At 36.5% G+C, this 25,035-nt stretch overlaps 1 protein-coding gene across 1 annotated transcript in view; it reads left to right on the forward strand.

Moving 5' to 3' along the window:
• Positions 1-25,035, forward strand: part of LOC150103427 (RING finger and SPRY domain-containing protein 1-like) — a 358,201-nt gene that overhangs the window by 16,181 nt on the left and 316,985 nt on the right. The window contains exon 2 of the mRNA XM_090397430.1: positions 3,966-4,585. Within this exon, the coding sequence (XP_090253556.1) occupies positions 4,182-4,585 (404 nt within the window). The 5' untranslated portion in view covers positions 3,966-4,181. The remainder of the gene's footprint in view (positions 1-3,965; positions 4,586-25,035) is intronic.

Genomic DNA, 25,035 nt, shown 5'->3' on the forward strand with positions numbered 1-25,035 from the left:
AAAGAATAAATGATAGTGAAAATAATGTCAGGGAGTGTATAAAAGTGATGGTTGAAGATAAAAGTAAGATTGCATATGCAAAAGATAGGTCAACAAGTTGTAAGACAGTGAGCATGAAAGGCAACAAGAAGTGTGAAGGAAGTGTGACTGACCAGATAGAGATAATCCTTTCTTTTAGTGTTACACGGTGATCACCATTCATTTTCGAAATTATGGATTCTACAATCGTGTTATAACTAACTCTTTTTATTATCCCGACAGTTCGATCTTCATATCAAGATCATCATCTGGAGCGTACACAAATATACAAGACAAGCTGACGGGCTTCTCACAGGCTTCCTTAAATTTGCGTTCATACCATGTTTTGGTGTGATGTAGACAACTAGTGCTTTTCCAGTCAATTCTATGTAAGGTGTTCAGGGCATGATCAGAAAGGCCAGCTTCACCATAATTATTATATTTAATGTGTTGTTTATGTTATTTTTGTCTGATAGGAACTGTGCGTTCTGTTTCTCCTATATATGGTATGTTACAGGTGCAATGAATACGGTATACTCCAGGGTGGACCAGCGGGGGGGGGTCTTTGGATGAGTTGAGTAAGCTTTTTAATTTTGTAGGGGGTTTAAAGGCAGCTTTGAGGTTGTATTTTTGTAGTACTCTTGTTTATTTTGTCTGATGTCCCTTTAATGTAGGGAATGGTTATAGTTTTGTTGTAGTCTGGTTTGTCTTTGTTTTTCATTGAGGTCTTGTAGAGAATTTTGTTAATAGTGTTTTGGCTGTACCCATTATTTTGGAAGGCATATATTCGACCCACTGAACCTTCCTCTCTAAGAACAACTATAAACAGGACTGTAGTAAATCCAGGATCCTAAATCAAAAAATAACAATTGTAATACTAAAAATAGGACATCATTGTTACTGAAAGAAAACTATCTATAAGAAAAAATGTTTATTCATGTTATCTTAAATTAAATATAGCTTGATGTAATTTATAAATTTTTTTCTCACTAGAGGGCATGCCAGTTGAATAACATGATCAAATCATTGTTTCTCTAGCTTACGGTTTGTAATGTAACTCAGCTTGTCTTGTATATTTGTGTATGCTCCAGATGATGATCTTGATATGAAGATCAAAAATAAAAAAGAGTTAGTTATAACACAGTTGTAGAATCCATAATTTCAAAAATGAATGCTGATCACCATGTAACACTAAAAGAAAGGATTATGATAATTCATGGAGATTCGACCCACAAGCGATGCAATCAATATGGTAAGCTGAAGATTCATGTTTCTAATTTGATCAATCAACTGGCTTTTTTAAAACAGTGTAGGGCAGCAATATCATTCCTAATTGCATCAGGCTAAAGAGAAATTTCACCTCAACAAAGACGCAACAAATATACCTCTGCATGGAGAAAATACTACTAAGAGAACAGATTCAAGCCACCAGAAAGAACTTGGCCACTACACAAAACCAGATACAAAAGGAAAAAATGGGACTTTCAAGCTACATAAACGCAGATATCTGGATGATCCTGGAAAAGATTACGGAAAACACAGCAAACCACATCGTCCAAACGAAGAAAGAAAACTTAATTTCCAAATTAAAAAGACTAAAAGATCAACAGAACCATCCGCCATATTCAAATTTCTCCACAGTGAACAATAAACAACCAAGAAAGAAGAAGCAAGAAACAACAGGAGCCCCCAATCGCCTACAGGTAACAGTAACATCGTTAACCTATCAAACCAGGCTTTAAACAAAGACGAAATCTCAATACTAAACAAAGGTTTAAATTATGCTGTAGCACCCAGATCGATAAACAAACTTGAATTTATATGTAATATTGAAAGAGTCCTAAGATTCATCCCAAATAACATAGCAGAAAAAATACGTTTAGAAACCGCCAACATTTTAAATCATAACAAAACAACAACAAGCAACCTAACCAAATACGAAGTAACAGCAATGAAATCACTAAAGTCAAATCCAAACATCGTAATAACTAGAGCAGATAAAGGAAGTGTCACCATTATTTTAAACCAAATCACTTATGTGAAAAAAATGAATCTGCTGGTCTCGGACAATAACACATACCAATTAGTTAACTACAACACAACCAATAGAATAAAAAATAAAACAGAGAAACTACTTAAGTCAATTACCAAATGGCCTGAAGATACGGTCAAAAAACTATTTCCGCATTACGCTCGTTCCCCAAGAATTTACAAACTACTGAAAATTCACAAAGAAAACACACCGCTAAGGCCTATAGTTGAAGGGATAGATATCCCGACTTATCACTTAGCCAAAAAATTAGCAGCAATACTCAAGGATGTTGAGAGTGTATTTTTCACTTGGTTAGACTGTAATAAGTTTAGTTTAATCCTTTATCCAAGTGTGAGCAAACAAAATTTGTGCCTGAAAGTATCTTTCAGGCACACACTCTACCCACCAAGACAACTCATTGCAAAGGTGGACAAAGCTGTCATCACTCCTATCTCAGTATCTCCCATAATGCAAAGCACATCTCCTTGCAGATATGTGTAATGCTATGCATTAAGGCAAGGGCCACTACCCATACCGGTTTCGACCTTTATTGAGGTCTCGTCAGTGGGAGCCAGGCCCAGTAACGGAGACACCAAGGCAGAAACAATGAGAGGTCATCCCAACCTATAGGAGTTGCCAAAAGGTGTACAACCTTATTATTAAATTACTCCGGATCCACAGAAAGATGTTGAGAGTTTATTTTTCACTTGGTTAGACTATAATAAGTTTAGCTTAATCCTTTATCCAAGTGTGAGCAAACAAAGTTTACGTCTGAAAGTATCTTCAGGACTGAGCTAAGGTGGTGCAACACGAAGGCAACTCGTTGCAAAGGTGGAGAAAGCTATCATCACTCCTATCTCAGTATCTCCCATAATGCAAAGCACATCTCCTTGCGGATATGTGTAATGCTATGCATGCTATGCTTTTCCTTAGCTCAGTCCTGAAGATACTTTTAGCTGATATATGAAGGTAGCAAGACACTCACTCTCTCTCGACCCTTCCACAAAACAGTCAAACACCAGCGAGAGAATACGTGCATTGCCTTAACTTTAATTTCAGTTATTTCCAATTCTCATGCCAAATAGACTGAGAATAGGGTTTGATCACCTTATTATATTAAGATGAAGTCAGATGTTAATAAACTCAACACTCATTGCAAATAAGCTGAGCTAAGGTTTGACTTCTAAGCAGACTGTAAATAAACCATTGTCTTATGAAAATGAAAAACAGTTAGTGCTTTACATTTTTTTTAAAAATTATTATCAACGTGATTAATTAAAATCAAAGCTCTGATTGTTTATTGTTATAAGTGCAATACAAAGCCAAATGCCATATGATTTGGAGAAATTTGAGCAATAAGTGATATTTCCAGAGCTTTTTTAATTTTATTTAACATAGATGCTTTATCACAAAGCTCTCATTCTGTGGTCTTTCTCCTTCTCTTTGTAACTGACTGAGCAGCGTTTTATCTCCAGACATCCTCCAGGCTCTCTTTCTTTATATAAACAAAATATGAGGGGGGAAGGATGGCAAGGTCATCATACAGTAATTATAAATATTTACATTTATATGTATTTTGTATGGCTGTTTAAACATTGATCAACCCTCATGTTTTTTAGAAGAGAAAATCCACACATCTAGGGATAATAATTAACTACCTTTATTTAGTTATTAAATTATTAGACTGATATATTTTCCCTTGGTCACACAGCATCTTCATGGGAGTAGATATATATATATACATACACACACACTCTACCCATGCATGCAGAGCTAATTATAGAGTTATCATCCCTAGACATGTTTTCTCTTCTAAGTACTATCTCAACTGTTAATGAAGATATGCTTCACTTTTTTAAAAAAGAAAGAAAATATTAATTTTTCATTTTAATTCTTGTTTTTTTTCTTTTAACAGGTGCATGTGATGGGCATTTCCAAAGAAAGAACTTTTAAATAAAACTTAAGGAAAATCACCTGTACAGATGATTGTGTTTTATTGTTTATACAAGTTAAACATGCATAAACTGCACTGGCTTAAACAATGTGTTCCAGATGACACATCCATAAATTTTATACTTGGGACTAGCAAGCATAATGAAACTACAATATCAAAACATCTTGTTTATCCTGTATGATTGATGCTCTCTTCATGAAATGTTTCTCATGTTATCAAGTTATCACTATATATAAACATCTGGTGTTATATTGTAGCAATGGTTGGTTAAATAAAATTTACACTAAAAATTTTAACAGGACACAAAGCCCTAGTTTGGGATTGTATGTTCTTTCCATTCAAAGAATGGGAATTTGTGTTTGTAAAGAAAGGCATTCGCATCATGCTCATCATGCAGATGAACAAAGAATTGGCAGCCGCATGAGAAGAACATCTGTCAACTCTTTGTCAGCAATGGTAGACTATGGGGAGCAGTCACATTATGATCCTGTGTGGGATCTTATGGCAAGTGGTAACATATCTACTACTGTAGATAAACTGGTTTTGGAAACTCTTGCTGTAATTCGCACACTAGTTGATAAGTAAGTATATGCTGATTTTGTTAAAGTAAAAAATGGGATACGTAAATCTGTCATGATTAACGGTATGGTTATTCACTAAATACTGTTCTTAATTCATACTGAGTGGAATGTTAAAACTAATGTGCATCCAGAAGTGTTTGTCCGAAATACTGAATACTGTTCGTTTTTTGTCCCTATAATTTCAGTAACTATAATCTCATAAAAACAATGTCATATTTAAATTAAGAAAAAAAACCCACATATAGAAAGCAGGATGTTAGGATGTTGCAATTTAACGACTGCCACTTTGTCAACATTATTTTTTAATGGTATTGTTGAAGTCAGTGTCATAACTAAGCAGGTGCAACTTTGCACAGAGTCCAGGACAAAGGGTGCCCCTGAAATGGGGTATCAAAAAAATAATCAGTATTATATTTTCATTTTCAAATTTTAATTTTTTTCCACCATGAAGACCGATTCTGTAACATTTTTGGTTAAAGTTAAAAATTAACTGACCAATAAGAAATCACTATTAAATAAAAATTGTATAAGTAATGATTTTTTCTTATTGGTGCATTAAAATTTTAATCTAAAACATTACAGAATTTCTATTTCTGTTGTATTTGTTTTTTATCATTTTTTTCCAAAAAAAGTTGGGGTGGGGGGAAAATAATATCTTGCACACGACAGCAATTGAAATAATGTTGATTCTCTGCTTTTGCAATACTTAACTCAGTTTTTTTTTTTTTTGCTTTTTTTTAAATCATAAACGTGTTTCATAAAGTTGGTAAAACACTTGAGAAATAACTGGTTGGCATTAGTTGAATGATTTAACCTGAGAAGAGGTCTACAGCATTTTATTTTCTTCTCCTTCTTCCTCATTTACAACTCCTTTCATTTCTAAATTGTCTGACTGTGCCAAAATTCTCACAATACCTTTAATAATACAAGAAGTGATGTTCTGAATTGAGTCAAACCTGTAGGGAGTTTGCAGAGGGAGAGCATTTATCTCCCCCCCCCCATTTTATTATTATTCTGGATCTTCATGGAGTCATAAGACTCATCGTGACTGATCTTAGACAACACGGTGTCCATCATACCACTCCTTAAACCCATTTAAAGTCTACACATTTAGTATCTTCACTGTCCTACTTCCCCTCTCCTTTTGCAACTTTAGGGATAACCTCTTGTCCTTTCTTTTCCTTCTTGTTGTTCTCCTACATGAAAAATCTCTACTGTCTCAAACTTGTAAATACCTATATAAGAGGAAGGTAGATGACAAGTGTCACCTCTTCATTTTCTTTCCATCAAACTGTAGTTTGCATGGCTTCAGACTATCTTCTTAACCAACATTGTATCGTTCTGATATCATTTTGGCCACCAAATCCTTATAACTAGATCAGGGCACAATAATCCAGATGTGGATTATTGGACAAATGAATCATCATTCTTTTAGCTTTACTGGTTAAAGTCCTTAGTATTGCATCAATTCTCTGAGTTGCTTTCACTACCTTTACAGTATGTGCCCTAAACTTCAAATTTTTATCGACTATCACCCCAAGATCCTTTGCCTCATCCACTTCCTCTAGTATAGATCCAGCAATGGAGTATGCAGCCTCCCATCAGTAAATTTCAGATTTCAAGACCTCACATTTAGTTGTATTAAACTGGCATTCTCATTCATCTCTTGTCTGATTTAAATCCTTTAAATCATGGCAAGAAAGCAAGCTACCTTGCTTTCTTGCTATGTACATACTCTCTATTGTTCCTCCAGACAAGTAGCATTCTCTTCTGTGCAAGATGAATCATGGAATCTCCATGCATCACTCCCCCTGACAAATCCATTCATACCTTGCTCACTCCAGATGTGGGCAAGTTTGCCTATTCTCTCTCCTCTCATTCCCATAACATTCTCTTACACTTGTTTGTCTCACATCAGTGCCTTTCAAGTCTTGTAATCTCTCCTTTTACACATGTCAACTCATTTTGTATTCCTTCCACTTCCTCTATCAAAACACTCCATCTCCTCTCCAAGCCTCTGACCTTTTTGAGATTCAGTGATATAGTTGATCATCCTTCAGAACAAATTAAAGAAAGCAAGAAATTTACTCGGTTTAATCCTTTATCCAAGTGTAAGCAAACAAAGTTTGCACCTGAAGTATTTTCAGGACTGGGGCAACTCGTATATAGAGGCTAATGACTTCTCATCACTTGCCTTAGTACCCCATAAGGCAAAGCACATATCCTTACTGATATGTATTAATGCTATACATTATGGGAAGCGTCGCTACCCACACCTTTATTGAGGTCTCATCAGTGGGAGCCAGAACCAGAGGTGATAGTAAAGTTAACGTATAATGCTACTGTCAGGATGGGTGAAGCACAAGTGCTTTTCATATTCCCCTGTAATGAAAGTTATTTGGGAAAGGGAGTTTTGTGAGCAGTTAAGCTCGTCCTCTTGGGACAGTTGTGTTAGCTATGATCAGCTGAGAGTAGAATAGCCTTTGGTCTTTTGTATTTGTTTCATTGTAATTGACAGCTTGTACAATCAGCAGGTTTGAATGTGAATTTGACTTGGCAAAGAATTTTCCTGTGAGATCACGAAGACCGGAGGAGATGTATGGAATGCCTTTTTCTCAATGAATCTGTGAATTTCTGATAAACCATGGGGCATCTAGTATCATCCTTAGGCATTTATTTTGGATTCTTTGTAGTTTTGAAATGTTCGATTGTGAAGTGTGACTCCATGCTGGTGAGGCGTAGGTAATAATTGGATGTATGACCATCCGGTAAATTAGTAATTTATTTTGTAAGTTCAGTTTGCTCTTGCGGTTGATCATTGAGTAGAGCTAAGCTATTACTTTGGATGTAATAGCTCAGCTCTACCCAATCTTGGAGCCAATGAGATTGATGTGCTTGTTAAAAAGGAGTTTCTTATCCAGTAGTACCCCGAGATATTTGGTCTCTGATTGCCATGGGATCTTTTGACCAGAGAGCAAGATGTCTTCTATAATGCAGACCTTTTTTCTAGAGAACAGTATGGCTGAGCTTTTCAGGAGGTTTACTTGAATCCTCCAGTTGGTGAACCAGTTTCCCAACGTGTTGATACTTCCTTGGAGTCTAGTGATTGCCAGGCGAAGGCTGAGAGACCTTGTTAGAATATAAGTGTCGTCAGCATAAAGGGCCGTAATGGTTCTTGAATTAAGAGGGATGTCTGATACGTAAGTTGTGAACAGTATTGGGGCCAGAAGAGAGAACATTGAGGTACCCTAACTAGAATTTTGCGCTTTGATGAAACAATTCCCTTAAGCTTTACTTGCACGTATCTTTCTCTAAGGGCATCAAAGGCCTTGGCAACATCCAAGAACACAGCAGCAGTGTGATGGTGCCAGTTGAAACCATGAGTGATGTGTTCTGTTAATCGATGAATTTGTTGCACTGTGTTGTGAGCTATGCTTAAACCAAATTGCTCATTTGGAATTATTTTATGTTTGTCCACTGCTAATTGTAGCCTTGTTAGGATGACTTTTTCTGTTACTTTGCCGAGGCAGGAAAGAAGACTGATGGGCCTGTAGCTTTGGGATAGTTGTGGGTTATTACCAGGCTTTTTCAGAGGGATGATGTCAGCAGTTTTCCAAGCTGTGGGAAAATACTGGAATCTTAATATGGAATTGGTTGTATTAACTAGATGAATTATGTCCTTCCTTGGGAGTAATTTTATTATTCTATTGGTGATGCTGTCAGGACCAGGAGCCTTTTTATTCTTCAATTGGGATATAATATTGATTATTTCTGATGGAGTAATGGGGATGATGATTTCTGAATCATCCTTAGGCTGTCTTAAGGGCTTTTCTGACTTGACGATGAACTTTATAAATGAGATTAATAATTAAGTTTTCATAAGATGGGCTGCATTGATTTTCCAGATTGTCAATTAGGCTACTTTTTCTTCATCTGAGCATGCAATTCTAAGTTTGGTCTTCATAGAGGGAAGGGGTTGTCTTTTTTGTACAAAGAGATTTTAGAAATTTCCACATGGAGTTATCTTCTGGGTTGATTTTCGTACGTTTAGATTCCCATTCGGAATTCCTTTGTTTCTGGAAGAGCTTCTCGAACCTGTCTGTTCAAGTTGTTTAAGGTTGTTTTGTTCTGCGGGGCTCTAGTGTTGTGATATCGCTTTCTGGTTTTGTTTTTAGCCCTAATCAGGTCCATTATCTCTTCCGGAATCCGACTGGATGCGTAGAAGACAGTGGTTTGTGTGACTTATGTTGTTGCTGTGCTGATTTGTCTAGTTAGGTTGCTTGCAGCTAAGTCTGTCTTCTTTTTTGCAAATGACAGGAGGTGGGCCGATGTGGTCTGGGAGAACCTTAGAGAGCTTATCCCATGCTATAAAAGAATGTTGAGGAGAGAGCTGATCCTGGGTACCTAGCTTCAGCTGGATGAGATTATGATCTGAATTAAGCTCTTCTAATGTCTCCAGCTAATATTGATATCTGATGTTCCTGGAGATAACTATGTCTAGTACATCATAACTTCCTGATGGGCAGTAGTGGGTGGGCTCAGTAGGTCCAGCTACTATTGATGAGTGGCGTGACATGTAGTTAAATAAAGTACGGCCTTTGGAGTTGATTGATGAACTGAACCAAGCTGTATGTTTGGAGTTGAGGTCTCCTGCTATAATTATGGAATCCGTGGAGCCAAGGATGGAGTCTAAATCTAATGTCAATAGTGGAATGTTGGGAGGATTGTATGCTGCATAGATTTTAAGTTTACCTGCGTTGTTTGTGTGCACCTCCACACCTGTCACTTCAAGGTTTAAAGTTTGAGGATTGGTTAATACATTGTGGCTTAAATAATTTTTAATAAAAATGGCGTGCCGCCACCACTAGAGTTAAGTCTGTCTGTCCTATAGAGAATATAACCTCTTAGTCTTGGGTTCTTTCTTTTAAGGTTACACTGTGATCAGCATTCATATTTATGAATTTAGGGACACAAAAACACACGAAAAGATTATTTTACTGATTAATAATAAAATAATAACTTGACGTTTCGACCCCTGTACTGAGGTCATCATCAGAAGGATACATTTGTATAAGAATCAAGCTACATGCTGCACTTTATACAGGTAAATTACATCTACGTTGTTAACTAATCTTTTTTCTTATCCTGCCCTCTGGTGATAAAAAAAAATAAAAACCCCAATAAACTCTGCTAAAGTCCTCACGTACTAGGATTCTTCTGGAATTATACAATTTATATTGTTATATTACAATTATCTTCTGGATTTGTACAGTTCAGGTTGCTATTGAATGTTCAGGAAAAAAAAAAAAAAAACACTTCAAGTCTTCTTGTATTGAGATTTTTCTTTGTGGTTGCTATGAAGGTTGCAGATGGGGCCTTCACATTCTTGGAATGGTTAGACCATCATTTTTATTCAGATTAGGATCATGTTTCAGTATTTCACATGCTTCCTTGAATTTCCGCTCGAACCAGGTTTTGGTGCAGTGTAGGGACTTGGTACCTTTCCAATCAATTCTGTGGTATGTTTGGAGTGCGTGGTCAGAAAGGCCGGTTTTTCCAAAGTGGAGGTATTTTATGTGTCGTTTGTGTTCATCTTTCCTGATTGGGATGGTTCGCCCTGTTTCCCCTATGTATGGTATGTTACATGTGCAACGTATTTTGTAAACCCCTGGGTGGGCTAGGTGTGGCAGGGGATCCTTGGAACTGAGTAGGTGTCTTAATTTTGTCGGGGGTTTAAAGATGGTTTTGATGTTGTATTTGTGTAGTGTTCTGTCCATTTTTTCTGAAATGCCTCTAACATATGGTATAGCAATAGCATTCTTGAAATCTTTATTGTTATTAGTGGTATCTTTGTGGAGGATCTTGTGAATGGTTTTTATACTGCATCCATTTTTTATAAAGGTATGTTTGATGGTCTCGTATTCATGGTTAAGAGCTTGTTCATTTGAACAAATAGTTTGAGCTCTGTGTTTAAGGGTGCTTATGACCCCTAGTTTTTGTGTTGGGTGGTGATAAGAAGTTTTGTGTATGTACTGGCCTGTGTATGTAGGTTTGAGGTAAACTAAGAAGGAGAGACAGCCTGAAGGAAGACGTGTGAGAAGTGTGTCTAGGAATGGAAGAGAGTTGTTTTTTTCTATTTCAATGGTGAATTAGATGAGTTTGTGTTGTTTGTTCAGGTGGCTACGGTTTGCGGTTTGAGATCTGTAGGTTTGAGGTAAACTAAGAAGGAGAGACAGCCTGAAGGAAGACGTGTGAGAAGTGTGTCTAGGAATGGAAGAGAGTTGTTTTTTTTCTATTTCAGTGGTGAATTGGATGAGTTTGTGTTGTTTGTTCAGGTGGCTAAGGAATGTATCTAGTGCTTCGCAGCCGTGGGGCCAAATGGCGAAAATATCGTCGACATATCTGAGCCAAATTTTGGGCTTTAGTCATGCCCAAAACGTTGCGTGGGGTTGTAATTTACCATTTGGTAGGTGTTGACATAACTGTGACATTATTATCACAATAGCAGATAAAAGGAATGCCACTGTTGTTTTAAATCGGACAACCTACATTAAAAAAATGAACCATTTGGTATCGGACCACAACACCTACCAAATGGTAAATTACAACCCCACGCAATGCAACAAAAAGAAAACTACTGAACTACTTAAATCAGTTAACACGTGGCCGAAAGAAACAATTAAAAAATTAATACCGCAGTATGCCCGCGTGCCCAGAATTTATGGCGTGCCAAAAGTACACAAAACAGACACGCCATTACGTTCAATTGTGGAAGGAATCGACAGTCCGAATTACTACTCAGCCAGAAAATTAGCGGCCACACCACTCAAGGAATTGGTTGGTCATTTCCTTCCTACATAAAAAAATACACAACAATTCATAAACAAAATTAAAAACATTACACTCAACGACCAAGATTTATTAGTCAGCTTTGACATAACTTCCCTTTTCACCAATGTCCCAATCAATGATACTATCTTACTCTTAGAGAACATATTTCCACACGACATCACAGCCCTCTTTGCCCACGTACTCCGCTCCGGATATTTCGTGTGGCGAAACAATTTTTACCTTCAAAAAGAGGGTACAACCATCGGCTCATCACTTCCCCCCCAATAGCGAACTTTTATATGGAAGACTTTGAGCAACGAGTTCTAGAATCTGCATGCCTAAAGCCCAAATTTGGCTCAGATACATCGACGATATTTTTGCCATTTGGCCCCATGGCTGCGAAGCACTAGATACATTCCTTAGCCACCTGAACAAACAACACAAACTCATCCGATTCACCATTGAAATAGAAAAAAACAGCTCTCTTCCGTTCCGAAACACGCTTCTCACACGTCTTCCTTCAGGCTATCTCTCCTTCTTAGTTTACTGCAAACCTACACACACAGGCCAGTACATACACAAAACTTCTTATCACCACCCAACACAAAAACTAGGGGTCATAAGCACCCTTAAACACAGAGCTCAAACTATTTGTTCAAATGAACAAGCTCTTAACCATGAATACGAGACCATCAAACATACCTTTATAAAAAATGGATACAGTATAAAAACCATTCACAAGATCCTCCACAAAGATACCACTAATAACAATAAAGATTTCAAGAATGCTATTGCTATACCATATGTTAGAGGCATTTCAGAAAAAATAGACAGAACACTACACAAATACAACATCAAAACCACCTTTAAACCACCGACAAAATTAAGACACCTACTCAGTTCCAAGGATCCCCTGCCACACCTAGCCCACCCAGGGGTTTACAAAATACATTGCACATGTAACATACCATACCTAGGGGAAACAGGGCGAACCATCCCAATCAGGAAGGATGAACACAAACGACACATAAAATACCTCCACTTTGGAAAAACGGCCTTTCTGACCACACACTTCAAACATACCACAGAATTGATTGGAAAGGTACCAAGTCCCTACACCGCACCAAAACCTGGTTCGGGTGGAAATTCAAGGAAGCATGTGAAATGCTGAAACATGATCCGAATCTGACTGAAAATGATGGTCTAACCATTCCAAGAATGTGGAGGACCCATCTGCAACCTTCATAGCAACCACAAAGAAAAATCTCAATACAAGAAGACTTGGTGTTGTAAGTTTATTTTTCACTTGGTTAGACTATAATAAATTTAGTTTAATCCTTTATCCAAGTGTAAGCAAACAAAGTTTGTGCCTGAAAGTATCTTCAGGACTGGGGTAAGGTGATACAACACCGGGCAACTCGTTGCAAAGGTGGAGCAAGTTAACATCAATCCTGTCTCAGTATCTCCCATAATGCAAAACACATATCCTTGCGGATATGTATCATGTTATGCATTAAGGGAAGGGACACTACTCAGACTAGTTTCGACCTTTATTGAGGTCCTTCAGTGGGAGCCCAGCCCAAGTGGAGATACCAGGCAGAAGCATTAGCAAGGTCATCTCTACCTATAGGAGTTGCCAAACGGTGTGCCACCGTTTTTATTAAATTACTCTGGATTTAGAGAAAGATGTTGAAAGTTTATTTTTCACTTGGTTAGACTATAATAAATTTAGTTTAATCCTTTATCCAAGTGTAAGCAAACAAAGTTTGTGCCTGAAAGTGTCTTCAGGACTGGTGTAAGGTGGTACAACACCGGGCAAAACTCGCTGCAAAGGTGGAGCAAGCTAACATCACTCCTACCTCAGTATCTTCCATAATGCAAAACACATCTCCTTGCAGATATGTATAATGTTGTGCATTAAGGGAAGGGCCACTACCCTTACCCACCTTACCCCAGTCCTGAAGATACTTTCAGGCACAAACTTTGTTTGCTCACACTTGCATAAAGGATTAAACTAAATTTATTAAAGAAAACTTGGTGAAATGTTGTTTTTTTTTTTTTTCCTGAACATTCAATAGCAACCTGTACTGTACTAATCCAGAAGATAATTGTAATATAACAATATAAACTGTATAATTCCAGAAGAATTATATCACTAGAGGTAGGCTAAGAAAAAAGATTAGTTAACAACGTAGATGTAATTTACCTGTATAAAGTGCAACAGCATGTAGTTTGGTTCTTATACAAATGTATCCTTCTGATGATGACCTCAATACAGGGGTCGAAACATCAAGTTATTATGTTATTATTAATCAGTAAAATAATCTTTTCAACACGTGTGTTTTGTCTCCTTAAATTCATAAATATGAATTAGTCTTAGGTTGTTTGATGGTCTGAGGTGGGATTTGCTGATCAAGATTATGTCCGGATTGTATCTGTTTGCGAATTGTTGTCCATGCTATAATCATGAGGGAGTTTGGTTTGAATTTTTTAAACATTATAGAGAGCTGTCAATATGGATTGGGTTTCTAGATAAAATCTCTTTCTGGAAGATGGTGAGGTGCTTGCTTTGCTGAATTCATGCAGCATTGTGGCAAGTGAAGTGGTTAAAGCTGATGTTAGATTGGAGCTTGTTTGCTCTTGAGATGAAGGAATCTGAGTTCTTGCTGCCTCTACATATGTTTTAGACATGGATGAAATTCGAGTGCCTTCCTGGGCTGCTGAATGTGAGGTATTTTAATCAGGGGGGCAACCTGCTTGGTTGCTTATGGTGTCATTGCATGGGGGAGCATGGTTCACTCTTGCTGACCCACAATTTTTTGGGCGGAAAAGGCACCCCTTGTAATTAGCGGGATGTGGTCCTCTACAGTTAGCACAACAGGCAGCTGTGGATCTTGGCATGGTGCAGGTGTTGGTCTGGTGTCCCTCTCCACATTTCAGACATCTGTAGACTGCTCTGCACAGCTTTTGGGCATGCCCGAATTTTTTGGCATCTGTGATTGCCCTGCCGATGCCTTCTTCCTTAGAGGCGCGGTTGTAATTTTGAGCATGCAAATATCTGTCACTTCATATATCCTTTTCTATGTGTTGCTGATTTCTACCAACACCAGTGGCATTGGCCTTTTATCAGAGATCTGAGCATCCTGCTGACTTTGATTGGGGTCAGTCCTTGGCTGATGAGGTCAGCAGTGATCTCATCAGTTGTGATGCCCTCAGCAACCCCTCTAAGCACCACTTTAAGATTTTTCTCGCTTGCTAGTGCAAAGGTATGGAAGAGCAATTTGGAGTTGTCCAGCATTTTCGTCATCTTAGGGTAATCTGAAACAGTAGCAGGATGAGTCTTTACACCCTCATCAGTATTTCTTGCCCTGGAGAAATTGATGTTTTGTTCTCCTAGAGACCTCGAGACTGAGGTCCACTTCTCTTTATCTCAGAGGATAACTGGAGGACCTTTTCTTTTCTATCTTGGTATCATGTGTTGCTACATCCTCTTCCATATCATCTTCAGATGATCTACGTCTTTTATTTGACTGTTCCTCCTGCGAACAATCCTACTATCAGGGAGTCTTTGGAGGTGGAACAGGTGTGAAGTCCCCTTCAGTGTCCACATCATCATCTTCCATGTCATTAACCTCAGTGAAGAGATTCAGACAGCCAGGATATTGTCTCAAATTTCTTTAAGGTGAATTTAAGAACGTCAAGCATCAGATCTTTGTTTAAATTTTGAATGGCATCCTTAATGTCTTTTACGTTCTCCATCATTGCACACCATATACTGTCAAAGAATATTCTGGTGACTTTAGATAATCCTGTAGACTGGAGGATCCACTGACAAATCCTATAGACACACACGTGTCTACCAGCAAAACAATATATGTTAGAGTTTATGATGCCCTAATAACAGGGAAAAGGAGTGTCAAGAACTCACTTGGCCACAGAACGAAAACCTATCTCTAAAGTACCATTAATCCACCACTGGTCCTCTTTGCAGGTGGGGCCTACATGGCCATCAGACCTCGTGCATCTTTCATGTAGAGGTGGAAACAGTAGGTTTCAAACTGTGTTAGTGCCAGTGCAATGTGAGATTCCCGAAAAACCTTGTATAAAATTCAATCAGGCACAGTCTAAAATAATACGGCTGATCATGTCAAAAGTCACGATCTTCTAATCATTCAATCAAACTCGATAATAATGTTGAAGTAATGCAGAAGTCATATATTTTTCATATATGAGTAGCCAAAATGTGTCACACTTTATTATTAAAATACTCTGGATTAGAGATAATTGTTGGAAGTTTTTCCACTTGGTTATCCTATAAATTTAAGATACCAAGAAATTGTATATTTGATTTAATCCTTTATCTGAGTGTAAGCAAACATAGTTTGTGCCTTAAGTATTTTCAGGACTGGGGCAACTCTTATATAGAGGGTAATGACTTCGTATCACTTGCCTTAGTATCCTTTTGTCTACTTGTATATGAAAAAAAAAAATGACTTCTGCATTACTTCAACCTTAGTATCACCTCTGGATCTGGCTCCCACTGATGAGACCTCAATAGAGGTTGAAACGTCTGAGTAGTGATCCTCCCCATAATGCATAGTATTAACATGTCCGTGAGGATATGTGCTTTGCATTATGGGATACTAAGGCAAGTGATGGGAAGTCATTAGCCTTATATACGAGTTACCCCAGTCCTGGAAATACTTCAGGTGCAAACTTTGTTTGCTTACACTTGGATAAAGGATTAAACCAAGTATATAATTTCTTGGTATCTTTAATTTATAGGATAACCAAGTGGAAAAACTTCCAGCATCCTTCAGATCTTTCGATCTCCAGTCACACCATTTAATTTTAAGTCCCTCACTTGATCTCCCCCAGTTTGCACTACTTGTAACTCTTTCCCAGCAAACACTCATTTCCTTAGCACCATTGCTGAAACTTGATACTGATATCGAGATCACGAACTCTTTCCAATGTCAACATTTCATACAAACATGCACTTCTCTGCATCTTACTTGCTACATTTTTAAATGATGGAAAGCATACATGCTGCAAGCAAAGCATGCTACAAAATCTTGCATTATATTTCACAAAATATAATTTTTAAATGGTAGTGGGCCTGGCAACAATGAATCAGTAAGTGGAGGTATCGCTACTGCCATAATTGATAGAAAATGTACTATATAGAAAGCAACAGATTGTAAAATTTTCAAACTCAAACTTACGAACACAGCACAGTCACAACCAAATAAAATTTATAATAAATTGCTATTAATTAATATCAAAACTTATCTTTTTTTCCTATCACTGTATGTTGCAAAACACTTTTATAATCTATTTGGTTTCTGAAATTTTTAGTGGGAGGCAGATTAAGAAATGCATGAAACAACTGTATTCCAAATTTTGTGATGATTAGTTGAATGATGTAATCTCTTGATGGGTCTGCAAAGGAGGAGCAAAGAAATATGATGCTTCTGAACCAGTTTTCACTATTTTCAAAGTGACAGCTTAAGCTATTCCATTAGTTGTGTTTATTGCTTCACATTTGGCAGGCTATGCCCTGTTGAATGAATACTTTCATTAAATTTAACTAATTTTTTTTTCCTGGTCATCAGAATTAAGATACCATTAATTTGAGTTATAAATCATAAGGAAATGCTTTTTTTCAAAATATGAGTTGAAAGGTTCTGCATACCTACTTCTGATAAGTTGTAAACAGTAATTAGAATGAGTAGTTAGAAAATTCATGTGTTGTGAAAGATTTTGTTTTTTCCAATAAATAATTATTGGACACGCTAACCAGTCAAGAGGATGCAGGTTTGAATCCTGCCGTTGGCATGGATGTTTGTGATTGTCTGTGGGAATACTAGTGGTGGTGGTCAGCGGTAGATGGCGTTGGTGTAGTTGCAGTCAGTTGGTGGATTGTGAGTAGTGGAAGCAGAGTTGTAGAGTAGATGCCCTTCCTCGACGAGTCTTTGGACTCCCTGGAGGTGACAGATAATAATAATAATTATAGTGGGAAGGTGAAGAGCATATCATTTTATTCTTAAAATCAAAATCATTAAGTAAGCATGTGGTTTTATTATGTTGAAGTCCTTGCAGTGGGCAAGATTATTTATTTTATTATTATTATTACGTGACACTTCCAGGGAGTCCAAAGACTCATTGAGGGAGGACACCTACATCTCTGTCTCCACCAGCTACAACTAACTGCAACTACACCAACGCCATCTACTGCCCGCCACCACCACTAGTATTTCCACAGACAATCACGAACATCCATGCCCACAGCGGGATTTGAACCCACGGCCTTTTGGCTGGAGAGCTGATACGCTAACTGCTCTGCCAACCAGGGTGATGGTATTTATTCCTAAGTGTTGCATTGAAAAGCTTAATTTATTAAAATCTAGATCTTCTTTAGTTAGATTCATTGATCTTTCACAGATATCTAGCTTTGGCTTCACAGAAAACTTGTTGATATAGAGATTAATTCTCTGCTTATCTGTTGTGTCACTCAGTTGCATATATTTTCTCACCACTTTGTTTTGCAGAACAAACTGTGAAAGCCCTGGGTGAGGCCAGCTAATTCACCATAATTTGTAAAGCCTTATAATGGTTTCTTGCATTTTTCACTGAATTCAAACTCTGGTCTTTCCACTCAAAAAGTTGAAAATATGCAAGTTTGACTAGCTCCGAACTCTCTAGAATCTAGGTACAAATGTTAGTTACTCATATTTGGCATCACTCGATGACGTATGGTCACTCCAGTGCCTTATAGAGTTTTTGGGAGTGAATCCTTCTGCTAGAAGAAGTGGTAGAGTTTCATTTCTACATAGAATTAATAGAACAATTACAAACATCCATGATCATGGCAAGATTCGAACCTGCAACCCCTTGGCTGGAGAGCAGATACGCTAACCACTCAGCCAACCAAGCTGGCTGGTACAAATGAATGACTTTAATTGGTATTGGATTCTTTTTGTTTTCCGTTCCCTCTATCTCATGAAATGGATGACACTATTTCGAACTTTTCTCTATAAAGAAATATTTCTTAGGCTGTATTATCATTTATTTCATTAAATTAAGTATAGAGTTTAATCAGTATTAAGTGTAAATTTTGTTAAATTTTAATTTCATAGGAAAAATAATTGAAATTTTTTTAAAATTTTTATATTTTTTTATGTTTCTCCCATCCAAGAAAGGTTATTTGCTAACCTATAGTACATTTTGTACTGTGGTGGGCTAAGGAGTTATTTTTCTTTTTTTTTTTAATCACTTTTATTTATTTATTTATTTATTTTGTAATTTTTAATTTATTTTTACATAAAAAAAGACTCCTCTAGAGACCAATCATGGAACTTTTTCAAGCTACTTCAGGCCTTTAGTAAGTGTGTGTGGGGGTGGGGGGGGGGTTGCCTCTCACCAGGTGATGAAATTCATCTCCCATCTGAAGACAATTACACACATTCATTGCCCATGGCAGGATCCGAACCTGCAGCCTGTTGGTTGGAGAGCAGGTATGCTATTCACTCAGCCAACCAAGCCAGTTAACAATTGAAATTATTACTGTCAGAGGTGCCCCATATAAGTTATCACTGAGGGAAATTGTAATACTGTTATATGCAATACAGTACACCAAATGAAGAACTGTACAATTCTGTTTTGCTGCTATAGAATGGAAGTCACTTTGCAGTAAATTTTACCTGTAAAAATATAATAATTTCCAGGAAGATGTCCTTAGGATAGAATATGGTGATTATCTAATAAGAGGTCATTAATAATTTTTTTCCAAAATTGTGTATAGGTATTAGGTTTTTAATAAATCAGACATTATGCAAACATAAATATTTATATATACAAATATTATAGGTTGCTGATTGAGAGGAAGAAACCCACTATTAAGGATGTATTCCTGAAAAGTATATGGATAGTGAATTACTGTTTTGCCCAAAGGAACTCATGTACTGTTGACTTTTACTGTTGCAAACACTGCTATTACAAACTTGCTGACTACTGATAAGTTCCAATCAAAGGTACAAAGCTATCCCAAAAAATTTCCCTATAGCAAACTACAGGCATACTCTACCTGTAGTGCTTTGTACTTAAGGCATTTTTGAATTGCCACTTGCCCTAGAGTTATGTCACTTACTTCAGAGTTGCAGCTCTTTAGTGTCATGATGGTACCATGCAAAAGGTGTCGCTGTCTTGTTATCATCAGTGTGCTGTCAGACATGGCTCGTGTCACACGTCTTTATGTTGCACTCAGTGATTGCATGAATATTAAACTGTTTTCAACTTTTCTACTATTTTTGTTGTGATTAAACTTAATTTAATGGTAGATAAAAGTGAAAGGAAAAGTCATAAAGCTATTACACTAGATTCAAAGATTAAAATGATTAAACTTAGTGATGTAGGCATATCGCAATCTGAGGTAGGCTGAAGACTAGTCTTCCCTTGCACTATTGTTAACACTGTGATTAAAAATCACAGTGTTAACAATAAAAATAAAATAAAAACAAACAAAAAATTATTATTACGTAACATCTCTAGGGAGTCGAAAGACTCATCGAGGGAGGGCAACTACTCTACAACCCTCCGTCTCCACCAACCACAACTACCTTCATCATCTACACCAACACCATCTACTGCCGACTGCTACCACTAATATTTTCACAGACAATCACAACATCCATGCCCATGATGGGATTCGACCCCGCATCCTTTTGGCGCGGATATGCTAACCACTCGGCCAACCAGGCTGGCTTTTTTCTTGCTGAATTAAATTTCCTACTCCAGTGAACACTGCTTTAATTAGCGAAAGGGATAACCTTATTGTTGGTATGGAGAAACTCTTAATGGTCTGAATAGAGATCAAATTAGTTGCCATGTTCCCTTATACCTTTTTTTTAGTTGTAACCACACCATCTTCAAACTTCAACACAGTACTTTGACTTATGGACATTTTTGAGTTACAGCATTTTAACTATGGATTTCCATAGTTAAAATTTTTAATCATTCATTCATCATTCTATGTGTAAGAGTAAGTAATGCAACTGTTTTAATGAAATGAATGTGCATAATGATGGTGATTATGATGAAAGGTTAACTGCATGCTCATTCGGATGAGATTTATCAAGTGTGTACAAGGATATCTGCATAAATAGGAATTAGATATAATAGAGATCTGCAAGTTGTCCATCTTGTCATACAGAGGCTATGAAGGTGAGTACACAAAATATCTGGAGATAACTTATGTCTGTACACAAATGCCAAGTATCAGGAACAGAGCAGTAGAATTTTGTTTCCTTGTGAATATGTTGTGTTTTAGATTATAGGCAGTAGTCAAACTTGACTCTCAGATGCAGATATGTTAACTGGAATCAAGTGTAAAAGGTATATTTTAGGAAGGATATACAAGGCATTAGAAGGAGGGAGGACTGCCAATTTTATCAGATGATTTGAGCCTCAGTAGAAAGCTATGATTGCAATATTGTTAGCAATTTTCCATGTAACGATGAATTTGAAGTATCTGTTGTGAGATGGAGACAACAACATTAAATACATTATGAGCATTCTTACAGACCTAGTGGATCGTTTGCCGGTGACAAGGAAATACATCACCCAATCAACTTGCTGGGTGCTAAATAAGTAATCAACATGGGTGACTTTAATTATCTAAACATTGATTGAGTAGCAGTGAAATCTCACGTAAAGAATGAAGCTGAATTTATTGAACTGCTGCGAGACAACTTCCTCCAGTAGCCTGTGACAGAAGGAACTCAAGGTCAAAGAGTGTTAGATCTGATTATGGTGTCAAAGGGGGTTTCAGATAAAAAACATTAATTTCTTTCTGTCAGCTGTACTAACTTTGGAAGTGGCTAGAACCTGGGAAAAGGTTTCATGCTGAATTACAAATAGGAAATTGTGATAAACTGAAGAGAATAATAGGTTCTCTCTCATGTGAGGTTGAGGGACGTCTGCTCCACAATAGTCCAGGACCTTATTACATGGCTACAGGAAGAATAGGCCAAAATTCCCATTGATTGCTATTGTATGCTTGTGGAAAGTATGCCCCATAGGATTGCTGCAGTCATCACAGCGAAAGGAGGTCCTACATCTTATTAAGGTGGGTGTCATGGCTGTTTGTTCCTTACACAATGGTATCCATTGACTTCTTTTCAAGCAATGTATACACTCTTTTACAATTCTCTCAATGAAGTAAGCTGCTTTCACTTCACCACCTTCCAAAAACCAGTTTAACCTTCGGTGTTGATAGGGGCCATATCAACTGATAAAAGTACATACTACACTTCTCACTTCTCGTTTCTTGGGCTTTTGTCTAAGATAAGAGCATAGTATCTGTTCTTATTAAATACTATGCTCTTATCTCATCATTATCATCAGAGAAGAATTACTGAATCAACAGATGCAGTAATTCTTCTCTGATGCTCATCATAGGATCTAAAACATTTTCTGATTTATCCCAGATCACTTGGGTGAGTGATAGAATCTTCATCGTCAGGGTTAGTAGAATTAAGAATGTGATTAGATAGAGTGGTGGCTCTAGTTTTGCCATATGTGATGTCTCTCATATGCTCCCCTATACGTAGTTCAATGGATTTTTCCATCTGACCAAAATAGGGCAAATTGCAGTTACACTAAAGATTGTAAATACCTGGATATTTTAAGCTGTCATGTGTAGGTGTTGCAGTACCAAGCATAGAATGAGGTTTGGTTGGAGGAATGGAAGAAGTGCAGATTTTATATTTTTTGAGTAATTTTGGGTAACTTTGATGAAAGAGAATTGAATGGAAGAGATATAAAACTCTTTACATCATTATTGTCTTCTGTGTAGTGAGTAAGTGGATTAAACAGGAGCTTATTAATAGTCTACTTACAATAATTGTTCTTCTGAAAGGTTGTCAGAAGAAACTTTAGTTCTGGGTGATCTCTTCTTCACTGAGGATGGAGTGGGCATGTTTACCTGATGTAGAAATGATGGCAAGCTTTTGGGGTGGATAATGATGAGACTTTGCATGAAAGTATTTGTTGGTATGCGTGGATTTTCTGTAAATAGAGATCTTCAGTTTTTCTAGTACATGTGAGTTTGATCGGATGTCTTTCAGTTTGCTTTGACCCTTAAATTCCATTTTTAACTATAGATATATAATTTGATCAGAGATTATCAGTTACACAGAGCCACAATATCTATATTCACACAGTCCATTTAATTTGATTTTGAAAGATGATTTAATTCATTGGTATTAAATCAAACTGCAGTATTAAATGAGAATTTGCTCATAATCTTCCTTCTGTAATTAGAAATTTATTTCAAGCATATTTAATCAGCAAATTTGAGAAGTATTCTCCATGTATAGATTGTAACATTTATTTGCATATAATGCTTATTTGTATAAAATATTTCCAACTTTTTTTTTCTTATATATTTATTACAAATTTGTCCAGTTAATTGCATGCCTTATTTGTATCTAAAACTTTTTAGCATACCCAATCTGAATCGAATTTCACATTTTATAATGGTTAGTTAAACAACTTTTTTTTGTTTCTCTAAAAATATTTTAGAAATATTTTATAATCATGATTATAACCTTAAATCTATATGAAATAACTAAATATATATATACATTCAAGACAATATTATTCATCGAAAAGAAGAGTTCCATTTCCTTGTATATCAGAGCATCATGTCATCATCATCATCACATTTAAACATTGACAAACTTACTAATTTTTTGCTCAACCTGAGGATGCGGGCTTGCTATATCTCCCACATATATATAAGTGCCATACTCGTGAAACTGATCATATTTTAGTCAGACTGGACAGTGGGAAGAAAAGGATTAAGAGTTCTTCATAGGCTCATCAAACCACAGAAATCTGCATTGGCATAGTTGAGGAATCAGTCTCATAATCCTTTGGACAAAAAGTTACTACACAAAAGAAGTTTTAAATACATTTATTCAAAGGAAGTTTGGAAGTTCTTATGCATTGCCACAATCTGAATCAAAATAGTGGCATAGACATTTGAAAAATTGTGGAAATAGTCATATGGAACTACATAATCCTTCTTTTATTCACATTGTTTATCCTTTTGTTTATTTAAAACTTGTTTATCTGTTAATATTGAAGGGGATACAAATCCTTTGATGTTTATCTGCCAGTAAGCGAAACTCTAAGAACTAGGACTAAGATCTATGAGTTTCATACCAAAAAACTATCAGCAAATCCAAGTGTAAGTAACCACTTGGTAGTACAACATCAAGGCAACTCGTATCAAAAGTGGAGCAAGCTCCCTCACTATCCTTGATATTTTCTCATAATGTAAAAACACAGCCCCTAGGGGATGTAATACTGTAATTACATTATGAGGAGAGGTCACTGCCCAGACCGGTTTCAACCTTTTTTTTTTTGAGCGCTCATCAGTGAGTAGGTAGACCTGGAAGATAACAAGGTTTAAGTGAAAAGAACTTGCATACCTTCACTATACGAATGCCATAAAGGTGTGCCTGTATATTATAACATAGAATAAAAGCCAAAAGGCTATTTTAAGGATTTGTATCCCCTTCATTATTATTAAGGTTGCCAGAAAAATAGCCTTTTGGCTTTTATTCTATGTTATAATATACAGGCACACCTTTATGGCATTTGTATAGTGAAGGTATGTAAGTTCTTTTCACTTAAACCTTGTTATCTTCCAGGTCTACCTACTCACTGATGAGACCTCAAAAAAGGTTGAAACCAGTCTGGGTAGTGACCTCTTCTCATAATGTAATTACAGTATTACATCCCCTAAGGGCTGTTTTTACATTATGAGAAAATATCAAGGATAGTGAGAGAGCTTGCTCCACCTTTGATACGAGTTGCCTTGGTGTTGTACTACCAAGTGGTTACTTACACTTGGATTTGCTGATAGCTTTTCAGTATGAAACTCATAGATCTTAGTCCTAGTTCTTAGAGTTTTTCTTACCGGCAGATAAACATCAAAGGATTTGTATCCCCCTTCATTATTATTAAGGTTGCCAGAAAAATAGCCTTTTAGCTTTTATTCTTGTTTATCTGTTCTTTTTCTCTACTAAGGGATGAAATAAGATACTTTTTCCAAAATATTTATATATAGCAATTTGATTAAGCATTAAAATGGTTTGTCTTAATTTTATTGTGAATGCATGTTAATGTCTTCATCACAAGTGTCTAATATATATTATATATGGTTGTATATATAGCATATATTAGATACTTGTCATATGATAATAGGTAGTTTCTTAAAATATTGATTTTTCTCTTTCAAAAAAAAAACAAAACAAGAAAAAAAAAACTATTTTTCTACTTTGCGAAGATTATACGAGAGGTAATTTTTCTCTTGAGGTCATCTCTGTTAGAAGCAATACTTAGGCTATGTTAATTTTTTTTTATAGGGAAAATTAATTGGTCCTTCTGAACCAACTTTTTGCTGGCTTCTCTGATATATTAACTAGACTTTTTACTTGGCTTACTTCTGACTTTATTTTTATACTTGGCCTTGAAAAATTAACAGAAGACAATAAAATAAAATAAAAAATTCTTTCATCAGAAGTTGTAAATGGTTAAAGCATCTTCCT

The sequence above is a fragment of the Typopeltis vanoorti genome, chromosome 9 (genome assembly GCF_054136105.1).
Source record: "Typopeltis vanoorti isolate ZY-2024b chromosome 9, IOZ_Tvanoo_1.0, whole genome shotgun sequence".
Classification (NCBI taxonomy): domain Eukaryota; kingdom Metazoa; phylum Arthropoda; class Arachnida; order Uropygi; family Thelyphonidae; genus Typopeltis; species Typopeltis vanoorti.